This window comes from Mytilus californianus, unplaced genomic scaffold (assembly GCF_021869535.1).
Source record: "Mytilus californianus isolate M0D057914Y unplaced genomic scaffold, xbMytCali1.0.p SCAF_3, whole genome shotgun sequence".
Classification (NCBI taxonomy): domain Eukaryota; kingdom Metazoa; phylum Mollusca; class Bivalvia; order Mytilida; family Mytilidae; genus Mytilus; species Mytilus californianus.
The window spans coordinates 37,076,288-37,092,960 of record NW_026262679.1 but is presented as its reverse complement, the minus strand read 5'-3'; the positions used below and the strand labels follow the sequence as shown (position 1 = coordinate 37,092,960).

The 16,673-nt window shown below is 32.4% G+C and overlaps 1 protein-coding gene across 2 annotated transcripts; it reads left to right on the top strand.

The window, feature by feature from the left end:
• The first annotated feature begins 7,711 nt into the window (after positions 1–7,711).
• LOC127734485 (uncharacterized) lies at positions 7,712–15,065 on the top strand. 2 transcript variants are annotated; one of them, XR_007997621.1, is made up of 6 exons: positions 7,712–7,890; positions 8,995–9,233; positions 9,940–10,081; positions 10,417–10,596; positions 14,112–14,689; positions 14,937–15,065. XR_007997621.1 is itself a non-coding variant. In XM_052244386.1 (5 exons), the coding sequence occupies exons 1-5, from the start codon at positions 7,806–7,808 to the stop codon at positions 14,249–14,251; spliced, it is 786 nt and encodes a 261-aa protein (XP_052100346.1). In that variant the 5' UTR covers positions 7,712–7,805; the 3' UTR covers positions 14,252–14,800. The 2 variants fall into 2 exon arrangements, 1 of the variants encoding a protein (XP_052100346.1); XM_052244386.1 differs by lacking the exon at positions 14,937–15,065 and having other exon boundaries at positions 14,112–14,800.
• Positions 15,066–16,673: the final 1,608 nt, after the last annotated feature.

Below are 16,673 nucleotides of genomic sequence, written 5' to 3'. Positions count from 1 at the left end.
CTGAAAATTTCAAGGCAGATAGATCTTAACCTGATGAACATTTTCACCAAATGTCAAATTTGCTCTAAATGCTTTAGTTTCAGAGATATAAGCCAAAATTTGCATTTTACCCCTATGTTCTATTATTAGCCATGTCGGCCATTTTGCTTGGCAGGCGGGGTCATCGGACACATTTTTAAAACTAGATACCCTAGTGATGATTGTGGCCAAGTTTGGTTAAATTTTGCCCAGTAGTTTCAGAGGAGAAGATTTTTTGTAAAAGTTAACGGACGACGACGACGGACGACAGACGACGGACGCCAAGTGATGAGAAAAGCTCACTTGGTCTTTTGGGCCAGGTGAGCTAACAAGAGTAGTGAAAAGTGCAGATTGACTCTAAAGAAGAATAAAATCAAACTTTTTTTCGAATTAAATCTATGCCAAGAGAAGTATTTTTTCAGTTTAAAGGTGGTGCATTATTTATTGATTTTGCCTCTTGCAAATATCTTGGTGTAATTTTGAATGAATTTTCGGATTATTCAATAACTGCCAAAATAAATTTTTAAGTCAGCTAATAAAGCACTTGGTATTATTGAAGGAAAATTTTCTAAAACTGTTGGTATGAATTTTGGTGTATTTACTTAACTTTATGGCTCTTTACTAAACTATATGACTCTTTACTAAACTATATTTTCCTAAACTATATGACTCTTTACTAAACTATATGACTCTTTACTAATCTATGACTCTTTACTAAACTACATGACTCTTTACTAAACTGAATGACTCTTAACTAAACTATATGACTCTTTAGTAAAACACATTTATACTTATGCTTCTGGTGTTGGGAATTTATATGCATAATTGTATAAATAGTCTGCAAAGCAATGCTTGTATATTTTCTTTTAAGCAAAATAAGCAGCAATTGAACTGCCAGATGTGATATGGGTCTTGTATCATGTGATGCTGAAATTTTCAAATTATGGAATCGTTTTAAAAGAGAGGCAAAAGATATATACCAAAGGTACATTCAAACTCGAAAATAAACTGACAACGCCATGGCTAGCAAAGAAAAAGACAAACAGACAGACAACAGTACACAAAACCAACATAGAAAACTAAAGACTGAGCAACAAGAAACCCACCAAAAACTGGGGGTAATCTCAGGTGCTCCGGAAGGGTAAGCAAATCCTGTTCCACATGTGGACAATGTGACAACACCTGTTTTATATGTAAAAGGACTTTGGTGATCAGAAAAAAATCGTCATGAGATTATAGAATGTTACAGTAAAGTCGTAAATATAAGTTGATTGAATATGTAGAAGTTATTATTAATTTGAGTAATTTATAGGATTCTATACAAAAATTGTAAGAAGAATCTTGGAATCAGGAATTATGGAATGATAGCAAAAATACCAATGGTAATAAATTAAGATTTTATAGATTGTTTAAAACTGGAATAGGTTTGAAACATTATGTATAGATGCCACTGACGTATTGCGTCACTACTCAGAGCTGGTTCATTACATCTCAAAGTTGAAACAGGTCGGTATGCTAGACTACCAGAAACTCTATAAGATTGTTTGTGCATTTTTACCTGCGTCGTCAACCGCAAAAGCAGGTCTAGTCACCGCTTTCCTCCGTCCGTCTGTCCAACCGTCCGAAATACTTTGGGTAGAAAACTTTCGTTCAGTTTTTTTTGTGGCTTCTATGGAAGGGAATGATTTCATATTTTGTGTTGAGCTTCATAATGTTGCGCTGTACCGTACAAGCAATGTTTACATCAATAGTGCAGCCACTTCCTGTTTGCTGATAGCATGAAATTTTACAACATTCACTGTACAAGGAAAATTTTCGTCAAACTTTTCTTGGCTTTTATGGACGGGAATGATTTATGTTTGGTCTGCAGCTTCATAATGTTGAGTTGTACAGTGTAAGCATTTCAAATCAACCGCGCAGCCACTTCCGGTCTGTCGATAGTTTGAAGATTTTCAACATTCACAAGGAAATTTTTCGCCAAGCTTTTCTTAGATTTTATGTAAGGGAATTATTATGTATTTTGTCGGCAGCTTCATAATGTTGAGTTATAAAGTGTAAGCAATTTTTACATCAGCCATGCAACCACTTTCTGTTTGCCGATAGTTTGAAATTTTACAACAGTCAGTGAACAAGGAAAACTTTTGTCAAACTTTTCTTGGCTTCTATCGAAGGGAATTGTCAGTTATAATCTAGTACACATGTTTCAATCAGCGATGTAGGTCCAGACTCGCAATTGGTCTTGTTTGTGATATTAGCTAAATTGAAGCTAAGAAACACTTTCTTTTTAACTGTTGTTTTTTCTCTAATATCGGACATGAATTATATACCAAGGCCTGTCTTTTAAATGTTGAATTTGTTTAAAGTATAGAGTAAAGGAAAAATCATAATTTATATATAATTTAATGGTTAAATAATGAATAATTTTTATAATTTTCGGAGAAAACACATTTATATAAATTTTATGTAAAACTAATGGTTAAATAATAGGGGGAAATGTATTTTTGGGGAAACTGATACAATTTTAGTGTTCAAAACCACTGAAAAATACAATTTAATTATTCAAGAGAAGGAGGGAATTAAGTCATCAAAGTGTTAATAAATACCAGATTCAGCATCAAATAAAAACATTATTTACTATGAATTAGTTATTATTTATTCTTATTCGCTTAATTTCTAACTGGATAAAAGATCCTTTTAAAACGGTTTATTGCATATTTTCGAGTACCAACATTCTTATTGTTAAATTATCTTTATTTATTATGTAAGAAGTAGTTAATACAAACATGTCTTTAATCGACCTTTCGTTATCTTCTTTTGTTAATTCTTTAAGTGCTAATTGTATGGTTGTTTAATGGTCAATCTATAATCCCATTTCTATTATGAGATTATAACCTCGTAAAATTCTTAATCTAAAGGTCTTATCTGAAGTTTTTTACTTCCGTGAGAGTCAGGCAGTCGAATTGACAACATCCGCAAATTTGTGAAATTATATGTATTCCATCCAAAATCATTAAATTGTTAATTAATGCATAGGACCTGTGTCTTATTCTACCAGAGGAGTTAAAGCGAGTGTTCTCAGGCAAATGACCAGGTCTAAGTCATTGTCTATTGTTGGCATTGCCAACCTCTGCAATTGTTCGTGTTGCATCTCGTTTCATCGCCATTCTAGTAGCCAGTCTCCCGGTTAAACAAATATTGTAATGGATGGTGACACTTTCGTCAAGTAAATTATTTATTTCTTTATTTTATTTTTGTAAAAAGTAACTTGTTCAATGCAAACATTTGACACTCTGATTTTAATACATTTATATTTGCTTCTATTTCAATAAAACAATCACATATATCGGAAGTCTATTACTAGTACTATTCGGAGAAGTGGTGGTTGCCTCCCCTGACCCACGGCAATAATGAATGATCTATGAATTTATGTATCAGATTATTCAATCCATCTGGTATGGAAAAGGATTTGTATAAGCTTTGCATTTTGTCCAATCCCTTTGTTTGAATTTACGCCGGTTTAATATTTGAACAATAAAATACTTTGAATTGATTTGAAGTCCATTACTAGGACCTCCGCTTATAGACAAGACGAGGTCTAAAAAAAACACCTAAAAATAGATAACAACATACGATACAAAGCGTTAGATACTGTAGGACATAATACCGACTACGATCTCAATTCTCATGACCATTATGAGATCCTTTTATTTTTAGTTGTAGGGTAGAACTTTTACACAACATTTATATGACAGATTAGTCTGATGAGTTACGGAAAGAGGTTCGAAGTGATCAGAACTACAGTAGCTTTATTTAATCGGTGTAAATGGTACAAGACAAGACAAGTAATAATCAAAGTACTGAAGTACTGAACATCGGATGACCGCAGGTTCTTGTGGATGGTCAAAAGCACATGTCACAGAAACAGATCACATCTCTATACCTGAAACTGAGGTTAATTTACAGAGATTTTTTTTTCTTATACAAGTTCGTGCTTGGATGATGAATAAATGACAGGAAATTCAACCTCACCGTAATAACTATTATATTGTAGTGATACAAATCAGTATACCTTAGACTATTATACTAATATAATAATAGTTCCAGAGAATACATTGGTTTGTTGTTATATATTATATTAATATTACGGTTGCATGTATATATAATTTTCATCTATTTGTATATCATACTATTCTACTATTATTATAGTGTAATGCAAGTGCATGGTGGACACTCTTCTGTAAAAAAAAATCAAAGTCTTAAAGGCTGTAAAAGCAATTGCTGCCATGTTAATGTTTTGTGGACTTTTATTTTTCATCCATATATATAAGAATTAAACCTGACAGGACAGGAGTGTTGACTAGTGAGAAGCAAGACGGTTTTAACTTTATATCAATATAAGACTTTAGCAGGAAATCATTTTAAATATGTTTTATATTTTACAAGGAGACAACAAGTTTACCAGGCTAAAGTTGGGGTTAATTATACATGTGCTGAAACATATAACTAAAAAAAATCATTATGGATTATCCCCTGGTAGTGTTTGTAACTGGGCAATAATTTCCTTTATTGATTTAATTTTAACCATTTTCATAATTAATTTAAATTAACCATTCAGTTAAAACATTTCAACTTTCCAGACGCAAATGTTGAGAAACGGGACAGAAATAAAATATCTTACAAGACATAAACATGTAAAAAATAAATATATATTTCAGCTTACTAAAAATATTTTCATAATGTTACTTTGACATCATTTCTTAAAACTAAGTCCCAAACATAATTGCTCAGTTGACATGTGTCATCCTCATGCGATACGAGATAACTATAATTCTGATGCAATCCCGAAAAGGGGGGTCATCACAAACAAACATGACATTAAATTGTCATTATACGAACTAGAACAAACAGCTCTATGTTGCTTTGATATTTATCAATTTTCAGGAAACATGTGAAATAAATTTCAGGTCCATTTCATTATAGTGCCTAACAAGATTGTGTGAGGTAGACGAAATTGACCTTAAAACGATCGTATTGTCTTTTGATGTCCAAAAATAGGCAGATCGGACATATAAGGACTTTATCTAATGACTACATAAATTTGGGATTCATAAATTTGGGATTTATTATTATTATAATGTTATAATGAAACTGAAAATTGTATTTTTTTTTAGGATAAACAACAATTTTACCTGGCGTAGCCGTTCATAAATGTTTTTCTGCATTTATCTTCGAAAAATGGCGTATTTAATGGAATAGAACGTTAATACAGTAAACTTTCTCTTTTTTTTCCGCAATAGGCTATCAAAAATAATTTATCTAATGTGTATGTGGAAAATTATGTGAAAAGATAAAAAGTGGCAATTGTTACCTTTCATACCTTAAGTTTCGTTCATCTGATTCTGACCAATGCTTATATACTAAATATCTATTTATATGCCCCTATTATTGTTGTTGTTACCAATTATGTAAATCAATTGTATCTGATGTTATGCCCTTTATGGGCCCTGTAATTTGGGAAATAAAAAAAAAATCTATTCATCAGTGATAAAACGTAATATGGACTGGTCCAGTGTCCAGTTTGCAGGTCATTTAATTTTCTGTACACATTCATGCACGCTCTGATTTAATCAATATACTCGTACGAAAAAGCATGAACAGTTTGAAGGTAATCTAATAATAACTTAATCCAATCAAATTGCATAAGATTCAATAACAATGTCAAGTCCACATCATAATGAGTAATAGAGGTAAACTGGGTAGGGAGAAAATGACAGATATTTCAAGTTAATATTTATGCAATAACGAATTAAAATTTGTCAACCAAAAGTTTTGCTACAATTTCAAAAACATGTCGTTCTGTATGGGTATAGTTTTCGGATCTTTCATTAGCGTATTTAAGGCTATAAAAAGTTTGGGCTTCAAAAGTTCACACAATTATTGACTTTATACAGAAAATTCGTCCTTGTAAAACATTTAATAGTTCACAAATGATACGCGATTTTAAAGTAAAATTGTTTCTTAAAACACTGCAAAAAATTTCATTCATATTGATAAAGTGGTATAATCATAAAGTGCGTTGAAATGAACAGTGGTATAGCAAACATCGAATTCCCTCACAAAATGTTATCACACACTACAGCAGAGACATATAATACTTTTATATGTCTCTGACTACAGTAAGGGGAGTCAGTTAAGTTTGTCTATTTTTAGATACTATACAGGTAATCTTTTGACACGTATACAACCTGTGTGACCTGTGTAGTGATTTAGATTTTACGATAAATTCATGAATGAACGATAATTTTATGAATGAACATGAGCACCTGACCTCTTTCTTAAACACCTATTAAACATATAAAACCGTATTTAATAAGGAGATAATTCAGTCAAATTTTCAGTACTAAATCAACAACTGAAATGATTCCATTTTTTGATGAAACATCGTACGAACGGAGAACGGAATCGCAGGTATAAAAATGCACTTTTTTCCCTTGTAATGACCGCGGATCTATAATTTTTATAGATCGGTTGAAATCCCAAAACTAATTTGCATAATGTCAATTTAGGCGATAGCAATACATCGGAGTGACCTCAAGGTCATCCTCTGTAAAAAATGGGATAACCGACCAGTTTGTCCGCAATCGATAGACATGCTTCATTGGTTATATCAATTTCAACTTGAAACTTAATTGTACATACATGTCTACATATTTAGTCTATTGGTTACGTAATTATCAATAGCTTACATAATGGTAAAATCACCTTCATACAAATGACCTGTTGAGATAATACTTTCATGTAACGACAAATTACAAAGGTAAATCAACTTTTCAGTCATATTATTGATTTTGATTTTTTTTTAATATAAAATGGACATATATTCTTTTATTTGAGAAAAATAAAGTTAACGTACAACTTATACCAATTTCCAAAGTATTTATCGCATTTAACACTGGATGAGATTAATACGCTTCTATACATTTTGGTATGTATGTTTATATGTTTGTATCAATTTCTATGAAAAGGTTTAAGGTATACACCAACACTGTAGCATCACCACCGGATATAGGTACATTCTAAGCGATGTAAAAAAATAACAAATGTGAAGTCAGGTAAGGTTAATTTTTTTCTTATTTTCATTATATTCTACGTTTTGCTGACAAGTAAAGTTTTACGATAGTGATTCCTAATAATGTAGCTACTAATTAGGGCTGATTATGATCCTTAATTGGCTGGTATATCATATTTAAGCTTGAACAACACTGTATTTCGAAATTAACGATTTTTTTACACAGAGAAATTCATGTAAATAAAGCTGTTAAACTGTACGGCGAATAGCAGCAAATTGTTGTTTACTGTACGGGGATTAGAAAATGTATTTTTTGCTATCATTGTTTCTTTGCTTTGGGAGTACCTATATCTGGTGGTGATGCTACACAGTAACCACGACTCAAACAGGAGACATTAATTTACCTTCTTTACATTTGAATCTTTAATATGTATTTTCTTTAATAACTATGGCCTGTGTGAACTTAGAAACGCTATCTCATATCAGTATTTAGGTTACGATTACATTGTGTATGACTGAATGACCAGTTTGGTGTTACACCTATTGAATTATTGTATAATAACACAGACATATAAAACATTATATTGTATGTCTCTGATAATCTGATAAAAATATTTTATATCGGAGTAATTATATACCTGCTTTTGTTGGTTCGAAAGTTTTTTTAGTAAATACTTAAGTATATGAGCGTGAAAACGGTGATTTTCTTTACAGGTCGATGTCCACCCAGGGATGTATAACTCGGCTTATTATTTGTGGAATATTTTTGCTAACAGAGTTCGCTGCAGCATGGCAGGAATATCGTAAGTCTTTTATAAAAAATAAATGATTGATAATTAATTTTTTTAAAGTCCTATATATTTTACGATTTTAAACAAAGTATAGATATTTGCCATAGTGGCGACTATGACATTCCACTTAAGTGGTAATTGTAGGGCTCCCATATACTCGATGCGGGAACCGAATAGAAAAAAAAAATGGCAAAAATGTATGGCTACCGACATCTGCTGATCATGAAGCTCCAAAGTTAAGCCATATAAGCTAATTAATCAATATTGCTTCCGGGTCCAATAATTTACCGCGCATATAAGATTGCTTCCGGGTCCAAAAATTTACCGCGCATATAAGATATCTTATATGCGCGGTAAATTATTGGACCCGGAAGCAATAGTTTTATCCTTATGATATGCTAAACAAGTGACCAGGAACCAGAATGATTTTCTTGTTCCTGCATGAACAATATAGAAAATTAATTAGATAAAATTATGGATTTGAAATGTTCATATTTACAAATCTTTAAATTATATCGACAAATAATATTTCATTCGGTGACTGCTAATCGCAGGCTTATTAACTTTTTAGTCTGTTGCCGAAGTTTAACTGATCGTGACATTGATAAACAATTAACACATAATCATGGAGCACGTGAAAAATAAGTGAATTGATAGAGCGATGTTCATTTTTTTTAATTTTCCACCAATCAAACTTTTCCAAAATAGTTGTTAAATGATTTGGCGTATTTAATTTGTTCTTTCAAAATCAATTATTACTATTTGCCTTCCAGTGCACGTTTGTTTACATTCTTTCATCACGGGTTTTCCCTCGCACTTGCGCGGGGCGGTGGCCGAAGTTCTTACGAGAAGTCTCGTAGTTAAGGTCACTGCATACGAATAAAACTCGGCGAATTGTTATACAGGAAGACAACAGTTCAATAGCAGTACTTTTCTGAAGATTTATACAAGATAAATGATTTTTTTTTACAAGAAAGTCCACGTACACTTGTTTTATAGTCTAACTTAGCCATTCAACTATATAAAACATATTCAACTTTTTTTTCAAATTTGAAGTATCATATAATGGCTAATTTTCTATCGCATTTATAAAACTGTGTAACAATACTATTTCAGTGACGTTTAACAACTGCTACAATATATACAGGGTAACTGAAAGGCATTCGTACCTGCTGTCTTGGACAGGACACAGTCAAAATCCAGGATGTCGGGTGTCTTTTCACGGTTACGATTCGTTTTACCCGGAAGATAAATATCAAATATGTATAACTGTGACAAATTGGACTATCGAGAACTCTGAACTCAGTTTAACATATTACTCAGGTAGAGGGCTTTACCAAGAAGCGCTTAAGAAGGTACTTTAAATTCTCATTCTACAGAGTCTACAGAGATTGATCTGTTATATGAATATTCATATCCATACCATACAGTAAACTCGAGAAGCTGTAAATAAATATCAGAGATTTTTTTGTAAAAAGCCAATGATCTTGAAATGTTCCACTTGCTTTTTTCAGCAAATAATTCTTTATACACCAAAAGTAATTTTTTAAACATGCATGTTTTCATAATGGTTATGTTGATAACTACATCATACATGTATATGCATATACATAAAAGGAGATGTAATATGATTTCAAATGAGACAACTATCCACCATTGCCTCGGAAGGAGGATTTAAACAATTCAAGGTCACCGTATGACCTTCAATAATGACAAAAAACCGTACCGTATAGTAATCTCTAAAAGGCCTTGATATGACAAAAGAGAAAACCAAGTCCTTAATAATATTCTAAAAACTATAAACAATAAACACATATTATATAGCAGACAGTTACCAACGGCAACCATTGAATTACTATCTCCTGACTAGGGATATGCATAAAAAGAATATGACGGGGTAAAACCTGTTTATGAGCGCTCAACCCTTCCCTAATCTGGGACAGCGGTATAATAGCAAACTGTTAAAATCTGTTGGAAAGGGATAGACTCATTCAGTCTTGTAGTTTTCTCAATACACTGCATTCATACGCATCATTATAACTGACCTGTATTAATTTATAGGAATATATGCAGAGTGACAATCCAGTTCAACAGTGGTGCTCAGAACAAGATGAATTTGTCGATATTTTACTGAAGACAACTAGACCAAGTCCTATGAAAAGTTATATAAAAGTACAGGTTACTGGTACGAGGACTTTTAAACGTACGTCTTTTCATCCTTTTGGTGTTGAAGTTAGTTACAGAATATTGTATTTTCTATCATTCTTGATTTCGTAATACATCAACTATTCATATATCAATGTCATTAAAATAAGCTGTGGTAAAAATTATCACGGCAGTCCATTTTGTCCTGTCGGAATTTGTGGTCTATGATCCGAATCATTTCTATATGTACATAAACAACAGCGTCTTTTATTGTTCTAAATTGTTCTAAATTGTAATAAACATTCAAGACAAACATTATCAGATGTTTTTTAGCTCTTTGGTGTGACTTTGGTTTTCAATTTTACATGTTTTAGTCTGATGTTTCAATTACAGATCTGAACTACAGAGAAACGACTAGTGCCGTTATAGGAGGAATCATAGGAGTTGTCATTCTATGTTCGATAGCTGTCTTCTGCAGAAGATGGGGGAACTATTGCAGAAAAATGGCTACGAATTCTAGTGCAAATGATACAGCAATATACACAGTACAATCTAGACATCAACAACAAGAAGGTATTTTTTCTGGAATATAATATAGACAATAGACTATTTTCATATTACCGACTTTTGACTCCGGAGTATCATATATTAATTTGTGCGACAGGTTACCTACTCTTTGGTAGGACATTCTGGTACACGTTCATCTAAGAGCGACTAAAGAAAGTAAAATCAAGCTTTCAATCGGTGCAATTTTGTGATAAATAACTGTCTCATGTTTCTTTACACGACAAAAATTATCGGAAAACTGTTAACTTTTTCGACAAACTGCACCGATTGTAAGCTTGATTATACATCTATAAATTGCTCTTACTTGACAAAGTAACAGAATGTCCTACCACAGAGAAGGTGACCTGTCGAAAAATATATACTCCAGAGTAAACAGTCGGTAATATGAAAATAAACTATTGGTTAAGACCTCACATAATTTTTAATGCATCCTGTGCGCATTTCTAAATAAAAAATCAATAGTAGCTATGGGCACTAATTGCGCCCCTTTAATAGCAGATTTATTCCTGTATTGCTATGAATCACAGTTTATGGCCAAACTCAGAAAAGACACGTCATTGTTACATTTGGTTGACACATTCAACCTACTGTTATCTTGATGATATTTTTTCGTTAAATAATCCAGAGTTCTCTAAATATACTACCGAAATTTACCCAATGGAACTTACTTTAAATAAATCTAACATAAACAACAGTAGTTGTCCTTTCTAGATTTAGACATTTCAATTTCTAAAGGGAAACTCCATACTAAAATTTACGACAAAAGAGACGTTTTTTCATTCCCTATTGTTAATTTTCCTTTTTTAGACGGCGATGTTCCTTTGCTCCATCATACGGTGTTTATATATCCCAACATGTTCGTTATGCCCGTGTGTAGTGATGTCATAGATTTAAACGAACGTAATCAATGCATCATTGGTAAATTATTAAGTCAGGGATTTCGTTACCATAAATTACTTAAAACATTTACTAAATTCTTTCATAGATACAAATATTAATTTTGATTAGTAAATTTGTACCTGTAGAAAACTGATTAAAACGGTATTTCACATCCTAAATTTTACGGTAATATTGTACTAAAAGCGCGGAAATCACTATGTGATCCTCGTAAACTAATCGAACCTTGAAACAAACTTATTAGTAAAGGTTATCTTATTAATGTTGTAATAAGATCATTGAATGTGGTTTACATTGGCACTAACATTGATTTTGTCATCAACAAATTAAAACATAACTAAATTTGTATTCTTTTCGAACTTTTTTTGGGATGTATAAATACACATCCACGTTCATTTTCTATTTAGAGATTACTTTATCTATAATATATAACATGATACATATTTATTATAAGGTTAAATCCTAACTATCCTACTGCCTGTCGATACTTTTATTTTGGCATTGCACAAGTCATGTCTTCTCTGACTGTCCATGGCGTTAAAACACTAAATCCTCGGATATGTTTTAATTGGTTTTAGCCTCTGGTGCATGATTTTTTATTATTAATTATTTTTGGCTTTTAACTAGCTTTCAGTAACTGCGAGTTCTCTCAAATCGTACTTTCGTGTTAATTTGACCTGTTGACACAATTTATAATGCATTTTTGTTATTCAATGTTTACTTATTTTGTGTTATATCTCGTCTCACTATTTTTAATATGTACCACCTTTGATAAGTATTTAGTATGACGATAAATTTTCAATTCTGTACTCGTACTGTGAACAACAAATTTATTTATTTTGTAAAAAATATTTCCATACTCCTAACAACAAAATTATTATATTTAAATTTACCTGTGTACGTTATTTTATTTAACGCCATTTTGTCCTAGGTTAGGGTTGTCTTTTTGATATTGTTTTACACCTTTTTTATTAATATTGTATTAATATTGTGTCATAGATCAAATTTATTCGTTCAGTGTATGTTTACTTGTTTTTGTTTATATGTCTTTTTGATCGAGTTAAGCCATTTCAATTGATATTTTATAGTGTGTCTTTTTATGTTGTAATGTTACACTACTTTTTCATGTTAGGGTGAAGGTTGGCGCCTGTTAAAACGTTTAAACCAACTGCATGTGTATGCACCTGTCCTAAGTCAGGAGCCTGTTGTTCAGTGGTTGTCGTTTGTTGATGTGGTTAATAAGTGTTTCTCGTTTCTCGTTTTTATATAGATTAGACTTGGTTTTTCCTGTTTGAATTGTTTTACACTAGTCATTTTGGGGCCCTTTATAGCTTGCTGTTCGGTGTGACCCAAGGCTCCGTGTTGAAGGCCGTACTTAAACCTATAATTGTTTACTTTTTACACATTGTGACTTGGATGGAGAGTTGTCTCATTGGCACTCATACCACATCTTCTTATTTATATTTGTAACCAAATGCAGACATCCAAATACCCTAAAGGCTGACAAGTGGTTAAACCTAAAATGATATTAACACAGGCACAAATACTAATGCGGTAATTAGTGTACACCAGAAGTTGCCTCGATACAATGGCAGAAATATTATTAACAGAACATCAAAGTTAACCTTGACCATATGCGCAATTCAAAAAGAAATTATTTTGCCTTAACTGTGAAAATAATATTCATCTTTGAAATGTTCAACATTCTTAGACTCAGGACGATTTAGAGCTTTACATATTGTATAGACACTTGTCTGTTGTAGAATACTGCATATTGACCTGAGTTTAGACTCAGGATTTAGAGCTTTACATATTGTATAGACACCTGTCTGTTGTTGAAGACTGCATATTGACCTGAGTTTAGACTCAGGATGATTTAGAGCTTTACATATTGTATAGACACCTGTCTGTTGTTGAAGACTGCATATTGACCTGAGTTTAGACTTAGGATGATTTAGAGCTTTACATATTGTATAGACACCTGTCTGTTGTTGAAGTCTGTATATTGACCTGAGTTTAGACTCAGGATGATTTAGAGCTTTACATATTTTATAGACACATGTCTGTTGTTGAAGTCTGTATATTGACCTGAGTTTAGACTCAGGATGATTTAGAGCTTTACATATTGTATAGACACCAGTCTGTTGTTGAAGTCTGTATATTGACCTGAGTTTAGACTCATGATGATTTAGAGCTTTACATATTGTATAGACACCTGTCTGTTATTGAAGTCTGTATATTGACCTGAGTTTAGACTCATGATGATTTAGAGCTTTACATATTGTATAGACACCTGTCTGTTGTTGAAGACTGCATGTTGCACTATAGATAACTTTTTAGTTTTGTCGTTAGGTTGCTGTTTTGTTGAAGTATATCCACATCTCCTTCATTCATATCATAAATTTCTAAACTTTTAAAATATAACAAAGACATTTAAGTTTTAGTTGCGTTTACTTGTATTGTTAACCTCTTGCAATCTAAATAATGTTGCTACAATGGCATTTAACCTGGGGATACATGATTGTATACAGTCATTTTTATCGATTTACAGTATAATAAAACGCCAAAGCTGGATGTTCGATTCCCAGATTTGTGAAAATATATAAATAACTTTTACTTTTCAGGTTTAAGTAATCCAGGACAATCAACAGAATCAACAGACCCACCTCCTTATGACAATATTTTACAGAATTATGATAATCCACCACCTTATTCTGAAATATATATTAAAGAGGGACCACATTCTCCATCACTGATGATATAATATAAGTTTACGCTATGTCGGGGATATCATAGCAGTTTACTCCATGTTACTGACATAGTACCAGTAACAGATCACACATGACGAAGATTTAAATCAGTTTACTCTTTTGCCAAAGATACAATATCAATATATTCTATACCAAGGATATAGTATCAGTTTACTCTATGTCGAGGATATAGTATCAGTTTACTCTATGTCAAGGATATAAAATATCAGTTTACTCTATGTCGAGGATATAGTATCAGTTTACTCTATGTCAAGGATATAAAATATCAGTTTACTCTATGCCGAGGATATAATATCAGTTTACTCTATGCCGAGGAGACAGTATCAGTATATTCTATATCAAGGATATAATATCAGTTTACTGTATGCCAAAGATACAATATCAGTTTACTTTATGCCGAGGATATAATATAAGTTTACTCTATGCCAAAGGTACAATATTAGTTAACTCTATTCCGAGGATATGCTATCAGTTTACTGTATGCATAAGATACAACATCAGTTTACTCATGCCAAAGATACAATATCAGTTTACTTTATGCCGAGGATACTGTATGCCAAATGTACAATATTAGTTAACTCTATGCCGAGGATATGCTATCAGTTTACTGTATGCATAAGATACAATATCAGTTTACTCATTGCCAAAGATACAATATCAGTTTACTCTATGCCAAAGATACAACATAAGTTTACTCTATGCCGAGGATATACTATCAGTTTTACATAAAGCCGAGCATATGATATAAGTTTTACTCAACGCCAATGTTATTATATCAGTTGTTTATCAGATTATATAGATTTATAGAAGTTGTTGTCGTTGTAAACCTTACACCTTGTGTAAGTATTCATTCAAATTGTTATACTTTATGCTCATATTGAATTGGAAGATATTAGAATTTCTTTATCAAAAGTTGATGTGCTTTGATATAAAAGCATGATAAGGGGACGATCATTTGATATTCTAGGGGGGGGGGGAGATTGGGGAGATTTTTTTGCGGATTGATTATTTACATCTGTTACTCATGCAGATTATTTTTCCGCGGAGCGAACATTTATTTCCACTTTTGTACACATTATTTCCTGCATTTAGTTGTGCAATATATTCATTTTCATCCTGTTTAATGCAGGGTTTAATATTTTCAGTTCTTGCCAGACCAGGATATTCATTTCAAAATCCTCCTCACCTCCCCCTCCCCCGAAAATGAAATGGTCGTCCACTAAAGAGACGTGGTATGATTGCCAATTAAATAAGTTTTCATCAAAAACCAGTGGACGATGATGTAAATAACTACATGTAAGCGCTTAATGTTCGATTTAAACGTATGTAGATTTGAGACCGGTCGTCGATCTGAGGCAAACATATATTTCGGCATCCCATCTTAAATGCAGTGTTTTCTTTATATACATGTACCAACTAACGAAGTTCGATTTACAGCTATAGTTAACACTTCTTACCCAAGGGAACAAAGTGTTTCGCAAATAACTGAAGAACTTTAAGAATTGAACAAGACAAGTTCTGTCAAAAACAAGACAAGATCTGTTAAAAACAAGACACCCACCCTACCCCCTAAAAAAGAGGAATAATCTAATTGTTCAGACATTTGCAAGATTTAGCTAATACATATACGGGCAATATTTGGTCTGTAAACGAAATCATTATAACATCAAAAAAATATCAAAATCCTGTGTTTTTTTACCACGAGTGTTTTCAAAAGTGTTAACAGAATTAAATATAAACGGGAAATCAACAACAGAATATCCATTCCACTTCTCACAGAAATATACTTTCAAAAATGTGTTTGGTCTACACCAAAACTTTGCTTTGAATTAAAACAAAATTATCCAAAATAAGGTCATTTTTTATATTTTTTATTAGGCATGCATTAACCACAAGTATAAAAATGTGACGTAGTGCTCATTCGTTGGGAGCGTGGTCATGCTGATCTGCATACCTTTCAACCTTTTGCTGATTTCATAGCTATGTAAATAAATAGTTCTTTGCAAAAAAGTAGACATCATATTTACCTCGGACAATATAAGCAGTGAACTATATATATATTTGAATTGAGACTCGAGTCTTGTGAAATACTTGAAAATTTGGCATGTATTGCTTCCGCGCTAAGTACGCGGCATTTAGGAGTAAGAGCAAAGATTGGTCGGCTCGGAGTCAGAATAATGTGTCCGGGTAGGGTGACATGTCTTTCTGTGGATTGTTAAAACTTGTGAATTAGCACGTTAAAAATCTGGCTGAGCGAGTCGGTCTAGTACAAAGCAGGGTTTATATTTCATATCTCGTCCTGAATATGCATTTAATTTGTCACTGTACGTTAAACAGACATCCATCCATTAAGGAAAAGGTTCGATTCCCAGTGAAGGCAGATAAAAGTTACAAAAGTTGAAGGTAATTTTTTTT